This window comes from Schistocerca piceifrons, chromosome 6, assembly GCF_021461385.2.
Source record: "Schistocerca piceifrons isolate TAMUIC-IGC-003096 chromosome 6, iqSchPice1.1, whole genome shotgun sequence".
Classification (NCBI taxonomy): Eukaryota; Metazoa; Arthropoda; class Insecta; order Orthoptera; family Acrididae; genus Schistocerca; species Schistocerca piceifrons.
The window spans coordinates 261907237-261929529 of record NC_060143.1 but is presented as its reverse complement, the minus strand read 5'-3'; the positions used below and the strand labels follow the sequence as shown (position 1 = coordinate 261929529).

The 22293-nt window shown below is 41.1% G+C and overlaps 1 protein-coding gene across 1 annotated transcript in view; it reads left to right on the top strand.

Moving 5' to 3' along the window:
* LOC124802517 (excitatory amino acid transporter 2) overlaps positions 1-22293 on the top strand; it is a 294422-nt gene that overhangs the window by 208000 nt on the left and 64129 nt on the right. Inside the window, exon 3 of the mRNA XM_047263357.1 lies at positions 18463-18670. Coding sequence (XP_047119313.1) covers positions 18463-18670 — 208 coding nt within the window. The remainder of the gene's footprint in view (positions 1-18462; positions 18671-22293) is intronic.

The following is a 22293-nucleotide window of genomic DNA, read 5'->3' as shown; positions in this document are numbered from 1 at the left end:
TTAAGTGGAGCCCACACTTGCATGGTGACCATTCAAAAATACCTTCTGTCACCTCTGATTTGGTTAGTATCTAAAACGAATTTCACTGAAAATGCAACAAAGGCAGTAATTTATTTTTTCCTGACTTGTTTTGCTAACCATTTGTAACTTTCAGAGAAGCATAGTGAGTGGCAAATTTTGAGTAAAACATACAGCTCTCTTGCTGCCATTTTAAAATTTCTTTTGCCAAAACACAGCGGAGTTTGCACAGTGTTACATCATTAAACAATGTTCTGACGCAATTGTGAAAGTATCCCAAAACAAAGGTTTACTAATTAAGGAAATCAGAAAAAGTAAGGTCAGTAGTTTATGAAAAAGGATATCCTAGGTGCAGAAACAAACGTGTAACGTCCTCACTTATGTTGTTCCAAAACCGACAGCATTTCTCATTTCACCAGCTATCGATGACCCTTAAAAATCACATTCTTTCACTGGAAAAGTTTGCACTTAATGGAATAACACGGTAGATAATGAGGTTTTGCATAATAACCATACGGCAAAATACTCTCCTCTTTGAGGATATCTCAAACCGTTTATGAAATACGAGAAATGTTGTGGCTACCGTATTCTGGCTTTATCATTGGCACAAGCGACCGCAAATGAATGTGCTGAATCAGATCAATTTTCTCAAGATTGGTGGCAGATAAAGAAAGACGTCTACCAAATTCCAAGGAAAACTTCAGTGTGTTAGCTAAATTTTATACGCACCAGCCTATTATGTAATATGCATCAAACGCAAAATCATAGCGACCATTATTTTTCATTGAAAACTTTTCCAATTTCTCGCAGTGTCTTACTTAAACACAAATATTACAATAACTGTGATCTTTAACCAAACGATGGGCACATCAAAATGAAGCTGACGTAGAAAACAATAAGCAGTGCAAAAATGAATTTTTTTTACCGAATAGTAACTGTAAAATCGTTTGAAAAAGATTCCAGGGCGTGCGCCTTGATTGTGCCATCGCAGTGCATCGCCGACCGACCAAAAGCAGACAATGTTGGCCTTCCCTTTGGGGACAGACAAATGAACTCATTCAGCACATTGGACGAAAATGGCTCACGGCGCATCAGCCACTGTATTCTGCGCGGATTATGAACCCAAAAGCCAGCTTTCTGTGGCTGACTGGAGGCTTTACTCCTCCTTGGTGGCCTTCGATGTGATGACCACGTGGAGTACTTTACGAACATCTTCCTTCTAGCCGCAGAATGTTCCATACCATGTACTACTTCTTTACCACGCCGTGTCCCAGTCCCCTGGAGGACTGAGCCGTGCTGCGACACAATTCGCGCGCGGAAAAGTGCTCTCCACATTTTTTATCATCATCCTACAATGGCTAACTGTATTAACTATGCCAGCCATGGTGGCCATGCGGTTCTAGGCGCTACAGGTTCGAATCCTGCCTCGGGCATGGATGTTTGTGATGCCTTTAGGTTACTTAGGTTTAAGTAGTTCTACGTTCTAGGGGACTGATGACCTTAGAAGTTAAGTCCCATATTGCTCAGAGCCATTTGAACCATTTTTTTTATATTAACTATAAACAGTTGTGTGCACAATGTCATTCCACTCTTTGGGATAGTAAAAAAGCTAGCTGGATTTCATTTACTAGTTCTTTTAACCTATTCCGTCATGTGAGGCAACCTCCATCAGCTCTTTGTGACCGAGGTTCATTCCCCAATTTCTGGCCCGATCATAGCAAATTATATCATTGCAGACTTCATTGCTATCTCCAGTTCCTTGGGCCATTATTTTGTGGAGATTTCGAGCTCCACCCTATATCACTCCATCTTTCACCCTTAGAACGAATGGTGGTGGTGTATCGTGAATGCTACAACACCACCTTTACTATGAGGGAGCTTGACATGCTCTCACTTCATCCCAGTCTTCTGCCTCAGGGCCAGATGATGTTCACATTCAGATGTTGCAGCATCTTTCTCTTGTGGGCAAGCACTTTCTCCTCCATATGTACAGTCGCATTTGGGGAGAGGGCACATTTCCGAGACATTGGCATGAAGCCACTGTCATATCTATACCTAGGCACAGTAAGGACAAATACCTTCCTTCTAGCTATTGCCCCACTTCTCTTACCAGCTGTTTTTGCAGGGCGAACGTATGATTCATGGCTGGCTCGTATGGTAGCTAAAGTCTTGCAATCGACTAACCACTGAAAAGTATGGATTCTTGCACGCCATTCTGCAGTTTATTTCATTACTTCGTCAGCCAATGTCATGATGGCTTTTCTGTGGAAATACCAGACTGTGGCTGTGTTTCTTGATTTGGAGAAATCCTGAAACACCTGCTGGAGGACTAGTATCCACCGTACTCCTTACATGTTGGGCTTTGGAAGCCACCTGCCCCATTTCCTTCAGGAATTTTTAAAGGACCGATTTTTCAAGATAATGTGGATTCAGCCTTGTCAGACGACTTTATTCAGGAGAACGGGGTGCATCAAGGCTCTGTCCTGAGTGTTGTCCTCGTTCCTATAGTCATAAACCCTATTATGGATCATCTTCCACCAGGCAAATCTCTTTTCATCGGAAACTTTGTGATCTATTGCAGTTCTCCATGGACTTGTCTCTTGTGCAGCATCATAAGCAGTGTCTCTATCATCAACTCAAGGAGTCCACTCCACACTCCACCGCCCCCCCCCCCCCCCCCTGGGGACTCACCACTCTCATGAGTTCGTGCTTGGCTATGAGAGGGGCCCATTCCTTGCAGCACCTCTTTCCTTTCCATGCAACAAGTCTATCCTCCTCCTGTTTTTTCTCCTCCCTTTGGATCATGTTTGGCACATTTTTGATGATGTGTTCTGAAGTTTTGCCAGCCTGACATTGGAACAGTCATTTTTTTTTTTTCCTCTCCATCTCCTACCCTTTATCTGCTTTGGCGTTTGAGGTTTCTCTTTGTCTCTTCTTCCTCTCTGTGTGCTCCTGAAGGCCAGTCCATACATTTGATGTGCAACAAGTACTGGGTAACACGTAATTCTGAGCTCCAGGTCGACAGGTAGGGTTTGCACGTATCCCCTGGTACAGGACAGGCCCGGGGAGGAGTGATTTCCTCAGGTGTTAGCTTTCCAAATTGCCAGTTGGTATCTCTGTCTGGAATTTGGGAGGTGTGACATGAAGTGTGAACAATCACCTAAGGCGGGTGAGGCCTCCTCTGAGGGGGTGGCCCCAGTTGGAAGCAGCATGCCATAAGAGATGCTGGCAATCGTGGGGGATTTTTTTGCAGTGAGCCAACCACCATCTCAAGCTATGTCTACTAAACGTTAACGGAATGAGGCTAGAGAGTCAATGACTCTCCCAGCTGCACCTCAGGTCCTCGTGATATCACATACGAAAGGTGGTCAGTCTTCTACTACAGTTAATTCGTCTATTATTCAGAAAGATAATGATGCCATTACAGGCCCTGTGAAATTCTGCTCTCGTTTATATTATGTGACTTTGCTTCTGGAGACCAGTTGTGTTTTCTCAATTATCAGCTATTTTAGTGAACGACCCACGGGCAGTCAACAGCATTTACCTTTTATTTGTCATAGCAATATCACAAGGGGCATTTAACCTTTGGTTCAGGACCTCCATTGTTTCTAAAGCATATTTTGTGGACCTTAAGCCAAGAGGAAGTCCTTGGTCTTAGCTCTCTTTCCTTCCGTCAATTGGGCTTGACGTTTCATCGCTTTTCACTTCTTTTTCATATTAATGTTCTAAGGTAGTGACATGGGCGTTTGTGACCACATTTTTTTTTTCTTTTTTGCCCCCCTCCTTTTAAAAAGAGAGAGAGAGAGAGAGAGAGAGAGAGAGAGAGAGAGAGAGAGAGATCATTGAAAGAATTTTCATGAAGCGTAGTTCAGCCACAAATGAGGTAGCTTACAAAGCCTCATTCGACCAGTACTTCAATATCTGTCATCAGTCTGGGAACAGAACCAGATAGGATTGGTAGAGGAAGTAGAAAAGATCCAACAAACAGCAGTGCAATTTGTTACAGGTTCAGTTCGTAGGCACTAAAGTGTCAAGGAAATGTTAAGTCAACTTCAAAGGCAGACACTGCAGGAGAAGCATTCACATCATGGTGACATTTACTTTTAAAATTTTGAGAGCGTACATTCCTAGAAGAATCAATATATTGTCTCCTCCTATGTATATCTTGCAAAAAGACCATGAATATAAAATTAGAGAGATTAAATTTTACTCACAGGCCTACCAACAATTGTTCATTCCATGAAAGATAATGGATAATTTAATAGCATTCAGGAGACTCTGGGCCAAAGAGCGGTTTTAATAAAGAAAAGAAAGCAGGAGTGTTGGGAGCAATATGTCTCAACTATGTGATCCCACATCCCATTGTCCCAGGTATGGACTAAACTCCATTGCATTTCTGGCAATCCACCATCCACGGCGGTTCCTGACGCCCTTGACAATGGTAACACATGCACTGATCCCATGGTACTTGCTGAATGTTTTGTGGCACACTTCACAGAAGTGTCCGACTGCAGTATTTACCATTCTCATTTCCTGACCGAGAAACATCTTATTGAGCTCTAGTCACTATCTTTCCATGTACATGGCTCTCTATCATACACTGAAGAGCCAAATAAACTGGTACACCTGCCTAATATCATGTAGGACCCCCACATGCATGCACAAGTGTCGCAACACGATGTGGCATGGATACTTCTAATGTCTGAAATAGTGTTGGAGGGGACTGACACCATGATTTCTGCTGGGCTGTCCACAAATCTATAAGAGTACGAGGGTGTGGAAATCTCTTCTGAACAGCACTTTGCAAGGCATCCCAGATATGCTCAATAGCATTCATGTCTGGGGAATTTGGTGGCCAGTGGAAGTATTAAACTCAGAAGTGTTCCTGGAGCCACTCTGTAGCAATTCTGGACATGTTGGGTGTCACATTGTCCTGTTGGAATTGCCCAAGTCCCTTAGAATACACAATGGACATGAATGGATGCAGGTGATCAGACAGGATGCTTCTGTACATGTCACCTGTCATATCTAGATGTATCAGAAGTCCCATATCACTCCAACTGCACACATCCCACACTATTACAAAGCCTCCATCTGCTTGAACAGTCCCCTGCTTACGTGCAGGGTCCATGGATTCATGAGGTTGTCTCCATACCCATATACATCCATCTGCTCGATACAGTTCGAAACAAGACTCGTCCAACCAAGCAACATGTTTGCACACTAACACTTGTTGATGGCCCAGCATTGAAATCTGTAGCAATTTGCAGAAGTGTTGGACTTCTGTCATGTTGAACGATTCTCTTCAGTCATCGTTGGTCCCATTCTTGCAGGATCTTTTTCTGGCCACAGTGATGTCAGAGATTTGATGTTTTACTGGATTTCTAACATTCACAGTACAATTATGAAAGGTTTGTATGGGAAAATCCCCACTTTATCATTACCTTAGAGATGGTGTATCCCATCACTCATACACCGACTATAACATAACATTTCAAAATTACTTAAATCTTGATAACCTGCCATTGTAACAGCAATAACCAATCTAACAATACCGTCAGACACTTGTTGTCTTATATAGGTATTGCCAACGACAGCGCTGTATTCTGCCTGTTTACGTATCTCTTTATTTGAATACGCATGCATATACCAGTTTCTTTGGTGCTTCAGTGTTTGTTGTTGTTGTTGTTGTCGTCTTCAGTCCTGAGACTGGTTTGATACAGCTCTCCATACTACTCTATCCTGTGCAAGCTTCTTCATCTCCCAGTTTAGATTAGATTAGATTTACTTTCATTCCAATTGATCCGTAGTGAGGAGGTCCTCCAGGATGTGGAACATGTCAGAAAAACAACAATACATGACAAATATTTACAACTAAAACAAATAAGCTAATGTACCATTCCACAGGTCCCAAGTGGAATGATCGTCATTTTTTAATGAACACTAAGAGTCATTTTACAAATACTATTGCACTGAATTTAAAATAAAAAAGTTTTTTATTTATTTATAAGGTAAGAAACATGTAATACAACTACTGTAATACTTATTTACAATGAACACATTACTGCACTGAAATGGTGCAGAAGTTAGATTATACTTACACACTTACACACACACAAGCACACACACACACACACACACACACACACACACACAAATTTTCAGTGAACACATTACTGCACTGAAATTGTGCAGAAGTTATGTTGTACTTATATACAAATCAGTTGGTTTTCCTAAGAAATTCATCAATGGAGTAGAAGGAGTTGGCCACCAATAAATCCTTTAGGCTTCTCTTAAACTGAATTTCATTGGTTGTTAAGCTTTTTATGGCTGCTGGCAAGTTATTGAAAATGTGTGTTCCTGAATAATGCACACCTTTTTGTACAAGACTAAGTGACTTTAAATCCTTGTGAAGATTATTCTTATTTCTAGTATTGATTCCATGAATTGAGCTGTTGGTTTGAAAAAGTGATATATTTTTAATGACAAATTTCATTAAGGAATAAATATATTGGGAAGCTGTAGTTAGTATCCCTAGTTCCCTAAACAGGCTTCTGCAGGATGTTCTTGAGTTCACACCACATATAATTCTTACTGCACGTTTTTGTGCCCGGAAAACTTTAGCTTGGCTTGATGAATTACCCCAGAAAATAATCCCATATGACATTATGGAATGAAAGTAAGCATAGTATGCCAGCTTTTTCATTTTTATATCCCCTATGTCTGACAAAATTCGCATTGCAAACAGAGATTTGTTAAGACGCTTCAGCAGTTCTGTGGTGTGCTCCTCCCAGTTGAATTTATTATCAAGCTGTAATCCCAAGAATTTAACACCGTCCACTTCTTCTATCTTCTTGTCATCATATGTTAGACATATACTCTTGGGACACCCCTTACAAGTTCTGAACTGCATGTAGTGTGTTTTTTCAAAGTTTAGTGACAAAGAATTGGCTAGGAACCAGTGATTAATGTCCACAAATATTTTATTGGCTGATCTTTCTAAGTCTTCACTTGATTTGCTATTTATTGCAATGTTTGTATCATCAGCAAACAAAACAAACTTGGCATCTGGTAATGTTACTGATGAAAGGTCATTGATATACACAAGAAAAAGTAAGGGCCCCAAAATGGAACCTTGTGGGACCCCACATATAATTAGTTCCCAGTTGGATGATGCCTGATAGCTTGATACATGTCTCTTTCCTAATAACACCCTTTGTTTCCTGCCAGAGATATAAGATTTGAACCATTTTGCAGCATTTCCTGTTACACTATAATATTCTAGTTTACTTAAAAGGATATTGTGATTTACACAGTCAAATGCCTTTGACAGATCACAAAATATACCAGTTGCCTGCAATTTTTTGTCTAATGAATTAAGTACATTTTCACTGTAAGTGTAGATAGCCTTCTCAATATCAGAACCTTTTAGAAATCCAAACTGTGACTTTGACAGTATGTTATTTGAGATAAGATGGTTATAAAGACGACTGTACATTACTTTTTCGAAAATTTTTGAGAATGCTGGCAACAGTGAAATTGGACGGAAATTTGATGCTATTTCTTTATCTCCCTTCTTAAACAGTGGCTTAACTTCAGCATATTTCAGCCATTCGGGAAATATTCCACTGATAAACGACTGGTTACACAGATAGCTTAATATGTTACTTAGCTCAGAATCACATTCTTTAATTAACTTTGTTGATATTTCATCATACCCACTAGATGTTTTTGATTTTAAAGATTTTATGATGGACGTTATTTCTGTTGGGGTAGTGAGGGTCAAATTCATATTATGGAAGTTACTTGAAATGTCTGGTCTAAGGTAATCCATAGCAGCATCTACCGAACCTGACAACCCCATCTTTTCAGTAACAGTTATAAAATGTTTGTTAAAAAGTTCTGCAACACTATACACATCTGTCACCAATGCATCATTTACTCTTAATGCTATTTGTTCCTCTTCATGTCTGGTTCTACCGGTCTCCTCCTTCACTATATCCCATATTGTCTTTATTTTGTTATCTGATATGACTATCTTTTCCTTGTAATATATTTGCTTTGACATCCGTATTACAGTCTTTAATATTTTGCAGTATTTCTTATAATGTGCTATAGCATCAACATTGGAAATGTTTCGGATTGACAGATACAGTTTTCTTTTTGTTTTGCAAGATACCCCTATTCCTCGAGTAATCCATGGCTTCTTTGTAGACTTTGCTCTAACCTTGGTAAGTTTTGGGGGAAAGCAGTGTTCAAATAAGGTAAGCACTTTATTAGCAAAAATGTTATATTTTTCATTCATGCCATGAGCACTGTAAACATCAGTCCAGTGAATGTCTCTGAGGAGTGTCCTAAAATAATCAATTTTTGGCTTACTGATTACCCTCTTGAGCTCAGATTTAACAGATTTTATATCCTGTTCAGTATTAACATTTAACAGAAGGAACTGCATGTCATGGTCTGAGAGGCCATTGACTATTGGTTTTGTAATATAATTTTGTTCATTAGACTTTTCTATAAAGATATTATCAATGGCTGTTTGTGAGCAAGTGGTTATCCTAGTGGGGAACTTTACTGTGGGAATTAAGTTGAATGATAGTGTTACTAACTCAAATAGGTTCTTATTGGGAGAGTCTTTAAGGAAATCTACATTGAAATCACCAGCAACCACTACATCCTTCTGAATCTGCTTAGTGTATTCATCTCTTGGTCTCCCTCTATGATTTTTACCCTCCACGCTGCCCTCCAATGCTAAATTTGTGTTCCCTTGATGCCTCAGAACATGTCCTACCAACCGGTCCCTTCTTCTTGTCAAGTTGTACCACAAACTCCTTCAGTGTATGATGTCCCTTTTAGTGAATGGGAGCTTCATAGCACTTTGGCAGTGTGTCAAATACAGCCCCTAGAGCCAACAAAATCCACAACCAAATTCCTTAACTTCTTCATGCCAACAGCATGAAACATGTTCTTGGACTACTTAATCGCATTTGGTGGGAGAGAGTATTTCCCTCTTGATGGAGTGTAGGTATTATTATTCCTGGCCTGAAACCGGGTAAGGGCCCACATATTTTAATTAATTATTATCATTCCAAAGTGGTTTCTGGGCTTTCTGGTCCACCGCAGATCACCTGGTTTGTTTGGAATCCGCAGTGCACAATGCTTTTATGCACTGCCACCATTTCATTACTCTGTTCTTTGACCTACAGGAGGCATGCATTGCCACCTGGCAACATCACATCCTACCTACACTGCATGAGTGGGGTTTCTGGGAACGTTTACCTATTTCTATCAAGAATTTCCTATCTCTTTGACTTTTTTGGGTCTGGGTAAATTCGACTCTCAGCAACCAAAATGTGCAGGAAACTGGAGTCCCTCAGGGATTGGTTCCAAGGAAAATGCTGTTAACTATTGCCATCAATGGTATCGTCAATACAGTGGGCCCTACAGTCTCTCCGTCATTGTATGTGGAAGATATTTGCCCATATTGTGCCTCTGCATCACTGTGTACTGATGAGCACCATCTTCAGGGGTCTGTCTGGAGAGTCCATGACTAGGAACAGAATCACAGTTACCAATTTTCTCTTGCAAAATCACGAGTTCTGCATTTTTGTCAACTCCAGATTGTGCAACTGCACCCATATATTTATCTTGGTGACCTTGAAGCTGTTGAAACGTTTCAATTCTTGGTTATTTTATTTGACAACAAGCTAACCACATGTCCATCAGCTCAACGCAACTTGCATGTAGAAGCTGAATGCTCTCCATTTTCTTAGTCACTCCTCATGGGCTACAGACTGCACAGTTCTTATGAGATTTAACAAAGTGCTGATTTTATTACACTTGGCTATGAATGTGTTGCCTATGAATGGCTAGCACCATCCATACTGAGCTTGCTGGACCCTGGTCACCACATTGGTGTGCGTTTGGCAATTGGGGGGGGGGGGGGGGCCTTCTGTACAAGCCCTGTTCACAGCTTCCTGGCAGAAGCCAGTGTCCCACCCTTGTGGGTTAGATGACAGTAGCTTCTGGCAAGTTATGCAGTCACAATCTGCCAGATGCCTACCCATCCATGTCACTCAACTCTTTCCCACAACCAACATTTTAGACTGTTCACACATTGCCAAAAACTGGGCACACCAGCTTGAATCTAACTCAATATTCTGCTGAGGGACCTCCAACAGTCTCCATTAGTCTGTGTTCTCAGAGTTCCCTCTCGACATTCCTTGTGGTCTGTACCCTGTCCTGCGATATGGATGGACCTCTTTTGTGGCCCCAAGATGGATGCTGATCCTACCCTTCTCCGACACCTGTTTCTTTCAGTCCTCTACAATTATTCTAATTCAATATGCATCTACAGGGACTAATCAAAGGATAGTGTCAGGGTCGGTTACACTTTTGCACATGCAAGGGGACACACAAAGAACTTTCTGCCATATCTCAGGCTCTGCAGTTCATCAAATCCCAGGCCACAACTAACTTTCTGATCTGTAGCATTTACATGAGTTGCTTAAAAGGAATAATCCTGTGCTATCCCAAAAATGTTTTAGTCGCCAACATCCAGAAACTACTGGTTAACCTCTATGGCTCTGTAAAGACAGTGCCTTTCAACTGGACACTAAGGCACATAGACATTCCAGGAAATGAACTCGCTGACCACCTACCTAAACATCGACCACAGGAGAGCAACTAGATGTTGGAATACTAGACACAGACTTAGATTATAACTTCGACACAGTATTTTGAGACTCTGGAAATTGGAATGGCAGGCTGCTATGACCCAAAATGAGTTGAGAGCAATTAAAGTGGCCACTGAGGTGTAGCACACACTTTTCCAGGTCTCTCACAAAGAAGCCATTGTGTTGTGCCAACTACACATTAGCCACATGACTCAGCCACGAGTTCCTCCTGCATTGGGAGGATCCCCCTCTTCGTTGCTGTGGTAGTCTACTGATGATAGTGCATGTTCTTGTTGAGTGCGCCCTGCTAGGGAATCTGTGGCACACTACCTGCCTCATAACCTCAGATGCTTGCAGATGACAAGACAGCCACTACAAAAGTGTTGTATTTCCTGAGACGAAATGGATTTTACATCAAACTGTGGCACTCCACTTCCAGTGTTGGAGGTTGTTGGGGGCAGAGGGGATTCACCCCCCTCTTGCATATACAACCTATGTGACCACATGTTACTTTCTTCCCTTGCCAAACATGAAGACATGCAGTAGAAACACTCACTATTTGGGGGTGGGCACTATCTTGCTGAAATTTAAGCCCAGGATGGCTTGCCATGAAGGGCAACAAAACAGGATGTAGTATACCAGTGACATACCACTGTGCAGTAATAGTGCCACTGATGAAAACCAAAGGAATTGTGCTCTGAAAAGAAATGGCAACCCAGACATCACTCATGGTTGTTGTGCCATATGATGGTCGACAGACCGGTTGGTATCCCACTGTTGTCCAACATGTATCCAGACAGGTCTTCGATGGACACTTGGAATTGGTTCAAATTGGGACTTATCACTGAAGACAGTTCTACTTGAGTAATGAGATTCCAGGCCAAAGACATTCCTGGAGAAGCCCTGGACAGCAGTGGGATACCAACTTGACTATTGCCTGCGTAAGACTCAACAGCCAGGAGTAATGGTCTAGGGTGCCACTTCGTCTCATAAGAACACATTGTTTGTCAAGCAAGACAGCCTTACAGTACAGCAGTACTTTGATGGTATTGTATGCCCCATCTTATTGATCTTCATGGCAAGCCATCCTGGGCTTACATTTCAGCAAGATAATGCCCACTCACACATGAGTCTCTAATGCTTATTTTCATGCCTGCCAAACATTACCTTGGCCAGCAAGTCACTGGATATCTTTCCAGTTAAGAACTTTCGAAGCATTTCAGCCGTCTTGTGATTTTGATGATCTAACATGCCAGATGGACAGGATTTGGTACGATATCACTCAGGAGGACATCCAACAACTCTGTCAACCAGTGCTAAGCCAAATAACTGCCTGCATAATGGCCAGAGCTGGACCAATTCATTACCGATTTTCTTAGTTTGTGAAGCTCTTTCACTTGAACCAATATCCAGTTTTTCTGAAGTAGTGATCACTTGTTTGTTGTACATATACAGCAGATCTACTGATGTGCACCCCATTAGGATGGTTTCTTCATGGTGCATATTTATTTCCATTAAAATATATTACAGTTCAGTGCCACTGAACACATTTAAAAAGAATACTACTACTACTACTACTACTACTACTACTACAGAAAAGAGCAATAAGACATATACATGGGATGGGACATAGAGATTCATGTCATGAAGTGTTTGTGCAGCACAAATATCTGACAATATATTCTCTGTACATCTTCAAAATAGTTGGATTTTTTATAAGTCAACCAACAGAAGCTCTCAAGGGCAGTGATGTACATGATCACAACACTAGAACAAAGTGTAACTTTTTCTGTAACAGAACAACGTTAAAAATGACTGATAGAAGTCCATATATCAGTGGTTTGATTTGGTATAACAAGCTACCAAACTCTCTAAGAACATACACAGGAAATATTTTTAAAACAAAAGTAAAATATTTTCTAATAGATAAATGTTTATGTTCTTTCAACGAATTTTAAGGTAGTGATTGTAACGTGAGGCATTAGCATATCAGTTTTAATATGACAAATGTAAAAAATAGACATAAGAAGCAACAGCTACAGAACATAGTGTATTTTGTAAGTGTAAATATAACCACAGTACTAAGTCTGACATTTGCAAAAGCCATCATTACGATGGTACCACGCAAAGAAAATGTAAATAAATAAACAGTCGTTGAGTGTGTTCCATTCTTTTTCTGGCAGAGTAACATGACAAAATCTTTACAGTTTTAAGACTGTCCAGGAAAACAAGTATTTACCACCTGGTCAAAGAGCAACAGTCACCTATTATATTCTGGCAGAGTTACATTAGAGATATATGTTTACATGGATTTAGAAGCTCTGGTCTATGGTAGAATGAGGCCTATGAGCAGACGACTTTCACCTACCAGTATAATGGCATGCCAATCAGAAACTGGTAGTGTTGAGTACTGGTGCAGCAACTGGGACAGCCCATGCATGATTACATCCTAATGTCTCATATCTCTGGGTGAGAAAGACTCACTAAGCTATAAGCAGCTGAATGTCGTTGAGTGGCAGACAACAAAAAGATTAAGAGTCACAAAGTGGCCATAGCTAGTGAAGTGTCTTGATTCATCTGGAATTCCAACTGAAGAATTTGTGTCACCATTTCTTCTTCTCCAAGGCTGAAACTGAACAGAACTCTTCCATGAAGTTTTGCTTTTGTCTTTTTTTCCCCATGGTTTACTCTCACTGATTCACCTGTTACACTCTTCCACATGATACATGTTCTTTATTTTACTTTGTTAGTATTGTAGCAAATGATGTTGACACCTACCTTAAATTTTTATCTGTTTTTTTATTTGATTGGGATTTCCTCCTGACAGCCCAAGGTCACATCCTTTGTTATGGAATTATTTCTTACTCCATATTGTATTGAGATGAGAACTATTGACTGAAAGTCTATAGTTGGCAAATTATTGGTCATTGTTACTAAACCTACTAATACAGTCATTTGCAGACAAGATAGCACCAAGTGAAGTGGTGCAGTGGTTAGCACACTGGACTCGCATTCAGAAGGATGGTTGTTCAAATCGACATCCAACCATTCAGATTTAGGTTTTCTGTGCTTTCCATAATCCACTCTGGCCAAATACCAGGATGATTCCACGAAAAGAAAGGCTCTGTTGATTTCCTCTACTCCACCCCCCCCCCCCCCCCTCACCCTTCCCACTGATACAATCGGAGCTTCTGCTCTGTCTCTAATGACCTCATTATTGGCTGGACATTAAACCTTGTCTTTCTTTCCTTTTGACTTGTCAGCTGCAGCTGACACATTATGCGAGATGTTCATCTGTGCCCAGGCTTCAAGTGCACTTCCGCTACTGTACAGTGGCCATTCACATCAGAGCCCCACCTCTGCTGTTGTCCCCTCCCCTTTCATACGGTCTTTGCAGGTATGGGTCAGATTATTTTGTGCAGATTCAACCAAACCAGCCTCCCCACACATCAAATAAATTCCAACAGAACCGTGTTGTGAAGTCTCAACAATGTGAAGACTCACCAGGAACAAGAAGTCTGTTACCCTGTTTCCACGGGCAAGCTTACTGGTGTAAGTTAGGGGCACACTACTCTCTGAAATGGTGTTCAATTGAAAGATGGTGAGCCATGGAATTTTATTATTACAATCAGAAAACAATGACTGATATTTCCATTGCAGTGAGCCTAGATGTACATCACCTCAGCACAGAGTACAAACTACACTGGTAGAACTGTCCAGCAATTTTTTAGTCAGACAACCACAACAGTAAGGATAATCACTCCACAAGCTTGTGATGAAGCTAGCCAGGATAATTTTTACTTCCCCTCTTGTTTTGGCATCTGCCTCCTTAAATTTGTTTTTTTCGCTTCTCAACTATTTACCATTAATGTACATGAATATAATCTGCATTTTGATAAAAGAGAAAAGTTGGCTCTCAGTTTTAAAGAACATAACACCAGATCTAATTTTGTGCTTAGTTTTATGTGTGTAATTGATTTCCTAATTTGTTTTGACTATTCCCCGTTAATACTATGGTTATAGGGTGAAATCAGTAACTGTTTTGTAACTTAAATTCTGTTGTTGACTTATAAACAAATATAAATTCTGTACTAATTATAAACATTTGGAGGAACAACTAATTGTATTCTTAAAGGACTGATTTGGCTCTATTCAAAAACATGTTAGCAAAGCCAGCCCTTAATTAATTCCAAAGTAATTAACAGTTTTGTCAAAAGTATTGTTTGCATTACAATATACACTCCTGGAAATTGAAATAAGAACACCGTGAATTCATTGTCCCAGGAAGGGGAAACTTTATTGACACATTCCTGGGGTCAGATACATCACATGATCACACTGACAGAACCACAGGCACATAGACACAGGCAACAGAGCATGCACAATGTCGGCACTAGTACAATGTATATCCACCTTTCGCAGCAATGCAGGCTGCTATTCTCCCATGGAGACGATCGTAGAGATGCTGGATGTAGTCCTGTGGAATGGCTTGCCATGCCATTTCCACCTGGCGCCTCAGTTGGACCAGCGTTCGTGCTGGACGTGCAGACCGCGTGAGACGACGCTTCATCCAGTCCCAAACATGCTCAATGGGGGACAGATCCGGAGATCTTGCTGGCCAGGGTAGTTGACTTACACCTTCTAGAGCACGTTGGGTGGCACGGGATACATGTGGACGTGCATTGTCCTGTTGGAACAGCAAGTTCCCTTGCCGGTCTAGGAATGGTAGAACGATGGGTTCGATGACGGTTTGGATGTACCGTGCACTATTCAGTGTCCCCTCGACGATCACCAGTGGTGTACGGCCAGTGTAGGAGATCGCTCCCCACACCATGATGCCGGGTGTTGGCCCTGTGTGCCTCGGTTGTATGCAGTCCTGATTGTGGCGTTCACCTGCACGGTGCCAAACACGCATACGACCATCATTGGCACCAAGGCAGAAGCGACTCTCTTCGCTGAAGACGACACGTCTCCATTCGTCCCTCCATTCACGCCTGTCGCGACACCACTGGAGGCGGGCTGCACGATGTTGGGGTGTGAGCGGAAGACGGCCTAACGGTGTGCGGGACCGTAGCCCAGCTTCATGGAGACGGTTGCGAATGGTCCTCGCCGATACCCCAGGAGCAACAGCGTCCCTAATTTGCTGGGAAGTGGCGGTGCGGTCCCCTGCGGCACTGCATAGGATCCTACGGTCTTGGCGTGCATCCGTGCGTCGCTGCGGTCCGGTCCCAGGTCGACGGGCACGTGCACCTTCCGCCGACCACTGGCGACAACATCGATGTACTGTGGAGACCTCACGCCCCACGTGTTGAGCAATTCGGCGGTACGTCCACCCGGCCTCCCGCATGCCCACTATACGCCCTCGCTCAAAGTCCGTCAACTGCACATACGGTTCACGTCCACGCTGTCGCGGCATGCTACCAGTGTTAAAGACTGTGATGGAGCTCCGTATGCCACGGCAAACTGGCTGATACTGACGGCGGCGGTGCACAAATGCTGCGCAGCTAGCGCCATTCGACGGCCAACACCGCGGTTCCTGGTGTGTCCGCTGTGCCGTGCGTGTGATCATTGCTTGTACAGCCCCCTCGCAGTGTCCGGAGCAAGTATGGTGGGTCTGACACACCGGTGTCAATGTGTTCTTTTTTCCATTTCCAGGAGTGTATGTTAATTTCATCATTTAAACAAATAATTCTGCCTAAACCTTGTAGATGAAGAAACTGTTAAAAGGAATGAATTTTTTGACATATTCAGTTAATTTAATGAGTTAAGTTTTAATTGTAATTTCTGTAAATTAAACTTCGAACAATGTGTAGTTTCAGCACCTATTATTGTGAGGATATATAAGGGCCCAATTTTTGGTCACAAGACAGTTAGTCCATGGCTGAGTTTCAGATGAGGAGCCTGTGTTGGTTAGAACAACAACAATGCATCAACTGAACAGTGAAATAGGTGTTACACCAATAGGCTGTGTGTCAAACCAATGACAGTGTCTGCTCCATACATACCTGATTATTCCAAAAGAACTGTGGACTATGTGGTTATGTTTTTCACTGCTCATAGATGTTCAACAGTAAACTATTGTAGCAGTATGTAGATGTTCACCTGCAAGCTATTAGTGAGGCTTAAGGAAAGTTAAAACAAGAGCGCACTGGCCATATAACTGTAATATTCGGGGGTTGTGAACAATGAAAGTAAAAGACTGTGAAATGCAAATGTGCACCTGTCGGATAAATCATTTACAGTAGACAGTAGTTGTACTTCCACAACCCATTTTTAGCCAGTGTAGCAGCCAGTACATGAACAGAGGACAACAAACGAAGAAACAAATTAGGCAAACCATCACAAGCCATTTACACACCCATGCACATTAAAGAAGTAAACATGGCAAATACCATGAGTTGCAGATAACTGTATCTTATAAATGAGAACAGAGCATATATCTACACACTGTAAGTCTGTTACATCTGAGTCACCCCATATAGAAACATTTGAATTAAATGTAATGAAATGTAATCAGTGAAATAAAATGGTTTTGGCTTAATTTGTGCCACATGAACTGTGGGAGAACATCTGATTAAAGTGATACAGTTTAAAAGGAAATATAAGTGACAGTGAAAATATGGGGCTGGGTTACAGGCATATTCCAATGGTTGAAGCAACTTCTGGCAATGAGCAGATCATTTAGGCTGGACTTGTTGTCTGGTACAGATCTTCACCTGCCATGACATCAGAATCCATGTCAAACTGCATGTCTCTATCAGTGATGTCTAAACTACCTTGATATAGAATTCTAGTGTCTGAGCATAGATATTTGACATGCCAGCAAATTCCTGTCATTGCATCATCCATTATATTGTAGTTAGGAAAAATAATTCTCATTGGTCTGTTCATGATTAAGAACTATTTATTTATTTCTGGTTTTTTAACCTTATGTCAACATGTATGTAATGGTTGGATGTGTGAGTGGAATCAAAAAATATTTCCTTTCATGTTTAGTGATAGCCATGACAGCCATGTTCTATTAAGACAAAAAACTTTCTACAGCCAAGATTGCATAAATACTTATATATTTTCAACAACTCGTTTCAACAGACTTTGCTGCCATTTTCTGGTCTTCAAAATTTTTTGTTCATTGTGAGTTAGAAACTCGTGCCAAGTTGTCGTGTTAGCAGATAAAATGTGGCACATAATACAAAGTTTTGTCAGAATATGTACAATACAATGGGCTACATTTTAGCCACTAAAATGACAACTTAGCTTGAGGTTTTAACTCTCAATGAATATGTTTTGTAACAAAACTTTACGAAGACCAAATGATGACAGCAAAGTCTGTCAAAACCAGTTGCTGAAAGTAAACTACTTATGTAATCTTGGGTATAGAAAGAGATCTCTCCTTCTAGTTTCTCAATATGAGAAAATTCAATCTAGTTAGGCAAGAAACAAAATATGAACCTCTTTGTCTGTCTTACTCAGACAGATAGAATCTGACACACTGGTAGATCAGAGACCACTGATCACTGTGTAATTATGTGCATAAGTCAGCTCAGACCTAAGAGAAAGGCAAAGACTTAAATCTTCCAATAGGACCTTGTGTAGTAATGCATTGCCAGACTTCAGGTTGAGAACAGCTTCATTTTTATTGATGATCTACTATCTGGAGTTTCACAGGTCCTACCGCTCAATATTTTCTTATTCTCTCTAATTCTAAGTATTTTTCCATTTAGAAAATGAAATAATTATGGCAACACAACTGTTCTTTTCATAGGTTCTGCAAGACTGAATGCCAGCATGAATGGGAAGATCGCAGCTCGTACACTGCTGTACTTTGCACTGACATCTCTGCTGAATGCCATCTTGGGAACAGCACTTGTGCTAGCCATCCATCCAGGCAACCCAGCGACCAAGAGTGCACTGGGCGTGGGCACCGAAGATCGCCAGGCACACATTCTTGACAGCTTCCTGGACCTTGGCAGGTAAGATGTCTGCTCACAGCAGATGATTACCTCTGTGAACATGGTCAATGGAGGGTGCTTACAGCGGAACCTCCCCATCGCACCCCCCTCAGATTTAGTTATAAGTTGGCACAGTGGATAGGCCTTGAAAAACTTAACACAGATCAATCGAGAAAACAGGAAGTAGTTGTGTGGAACTATGAAAAAAATAAGCAAAGTGTACAAACTGAGTAGTCCATGTGCAAGATAGGCAACATCAAGGACAGTGTGAGCTCAGGAGCGCCGTAGTCCCGTGGTTGGCGTGAGCAGATATGGACTGAGAGGTCCTTGGTTCAAGTCTTCCCTCGAGTGAAAAGTTTAATTTTTTATTTTCAGACGCTTATTATCAGTCCGTCCGTCCGTCCGTCCGTCCGATGCGAGGTAACTGCACCGTAGTATGGGGACGCTACACCTAAACAAACATCGAAACACACAATGTCAGTCGACTACAGCGCACGGAAGAGAGAGTATTCCTGATACCGAGGCTCCGTGGCTGGCAGTTGACTGTCCGCTACTTTGGACGATAGTGCATTAAACATGTTAGATGTATTCCGCGGGCAATATGAATCCAGCAAATATAGCTCGCGACTTCAATAACAAGGTCAATGAATATTTTCCAAACTGTAAGGAATCTGTTGACCTATGACCTTGCGATCAAATTTTTTCGGTTCCCATTGGAGAGGCACGCCCTTTCGTCTACTAATCGCACAGTTTTGCAGTCCGGTCGCAAAACACACACTAAACTTATTACAGTGATCAGAGACGTCAATGAACAAACGGACAGATCATACATTTGCGAAAATAAAGACAGTAAACTTTTCACTCAAGGGAAGACTTGAACCAAGGACCTCTCGTTCCGCAGCTGCTGCCCGAGCTAACCACAGGACCACGACGCCTCTGGGCTCACATTATCCTTGATGTTGCCTTTCTTGCGCATGGACTACTCAGTTTGTATATTTTGCTTATTTTTTTCATAGTTACACACAACTTTTTCCTGTTCACCCGATTGATCTGTGTTCAGCTTTTCAAGGCCTATCGACTGTGCCAACTTATAACTAAATCTGAGGGCGGTGCGATGGGGAGGTTCCCTTGTTAGTACCATTACTTATTCCTCTTTGTTTGGTTTCACTTGAAAGAATCGTAAATCAAATGAACCAAAGATGCTAACAGTTGATTCACCTCGTGTTCAACTAATTGTAGCAGACTGTCATCAAAGCCAGTGCACCATTTTGCATAAGGTTATTGGCTTCTGAGTGGGAGAAAAATCACTACCAGGTTGTCACAAGGTTTGATACTGGTTTTACTGTTCACTCACTTGCTCACTCACTCATTTATTCACTAATACATTTATTCATTCCTTGTTTTCTAAATCCCATCCAAAAAGAGAACTTTCCAGGATGCATAACAAGTATTCATTAACAAATAAATGAATCATACAAACACATCTTTATACTGCATTAACAACAATCTATCAGTACACTTCTTAATGCTACTCATGCTTATGACAGTTAAATGTAATCGAATAAATTAGAAAGAAATCTGCTACACTGAAATAAAATGCTGCTGTTTGTTTTCTATTGCTAGCTTAACATTTGCTTGATTGCACTGGCATTTTCCAAAGAATATTATTACCTGCATCTGTAAATACAGTGCCCTATTTATAGTACATTACTATTTGTCATGCAGCATTGCAACAAACACTGCTACTTGCTATGTAGCTAACTGAACTTTCCTATCCTTGAATGTAGATATTCAGAGAATTTGTAAAAAGAGTGATTAATGAGTATATTTTCAATTATTTTTACTAGTTAGGATTCCCAGTTTCTTGTATTATGTTATATGTGATCTTGTTGCATATTGTTGCATCAAAATATATAACTCCAGTGTAAGTACTAGACATGGAACCAAAAATTCAATGTATAGATTATTTCTGTGCCTCTTACGTGATTGTGTTGATCACAGTGCAACTGAAATTGATTTTTATAGTTAGCAACAAAACTATTAAATAGTAAATATGTTGAGAATTAGTACAAGTATTCAAAGACCCTTAAAAATGATTTGAAGATGCATAAGCATCAGTTTGGGGAGAGGTATAAATTTTTGTAGCTTCCAATATTTACACAGAATTCTCACTGCTCACCCCCTGTTGCATAAAAACTTTATTTACTTTAGGTGCACTGTTGCAGGAGATAAATCCATAAGGAAACAGGGAATAACAATATGCAAAAGAAGCTAACAATCTTGTCTTTTCACGTGAAACAGATTCACAATTGCAAATATGGACAACCTTCAGCTATATAATGGAATGACAACATTGAAAATTTATGGTGGACTGGGACTCAAACCCAAATTTCCTGCTTGTGATGGGTGGTTGCCTTGACTCATTTGGCTATCTACACACACTTCATGGCCAGACCCAAACTTCCATAGGTAATCGTATAGGTGTGTACAACCTGCAAAAATAGCTCTGAGCGCTATGGGACTTAACTGCTGGGGGTCATTAGTCCCCTAGAACTTAGAACTACTTAAACCTAACTAACCTAAGGACATACACACATCCATGCCCAAAGCAGGATTCGAACCTGCGACCGCAGCAGTCACGCGGTTCCAGACTGTTGCGCCTAGAATCGCTCGGCCACTCTGGCCGGCGTACAACATGCACTAATTATTTATATGTACCCTGGGTGTAGGCAGATGGAAATTTTTAATGTTGTCATCATTCAACTACACAACCCAAGGTTGCCCATATTCACAATTGCGAATATGTTTTGTGTGTTTCATAGCAGCTATAGTCAGCACAGTGTCTGTTCCTTTGGACATGAATGCACTGCAGCAACGTATCTTGTCTTTATGTCAACATAATTATGGGCACAACAAGCTGAATTGAATTTTTTACTGGTTTACCTGTGAGGTATATCCAGTGCTTTTTTTCTAAAAAAAAAGTTTGAGGGTACTCCAACATGGGATATAATTCAGCGTAAATTAGTTATAAATGACACAAACATACAAGAGAATGTGGTATCAAACACTTCAGTTTACATCACCTCAAATGAAGCATGCGATTTGAGCGTTCGCATATCCGTTTAGCACTACATGCCCACTATTAGCAGGCGAGGGCACTACATGACTGGCGAACTGGCTGGCAGCGATTCAGTTGTCAAGAATGGTTGCCACAGCTTCGAAATGCTTGAAACAGTCAATGACACTGATTTTCCCACCCAAAACTGCACTGGTATCGTTCGTATTGCAATTACCAGCCCGAAAAAATGAATTAAAAATTTATGTCCGTGAAATAAATCTTTGGCACTCTTCCAAGTTCTCAACATTGTAAAAAAATTACTTTGTCGATGAAAAAGTTTAGGGGTATGTATCCCCCAGCGTTCCCCCAGAAAAACAGCACTGGGTATATCTCTTTTGACATGTTACCAAACTAGACCCTAACAATGTGACATAGGGTGTTTCATTTATAATATGACTATTAATGTCTACTTCATGTGCTGACAAGACGTTTTTGCTTGACTGGAATAAGGTAATGTGATTTTTTTGTGAGATTAAGACTTCAACTGTTTCCTGTAAATGGCTTGTAATGTTCATTTTTTATATGA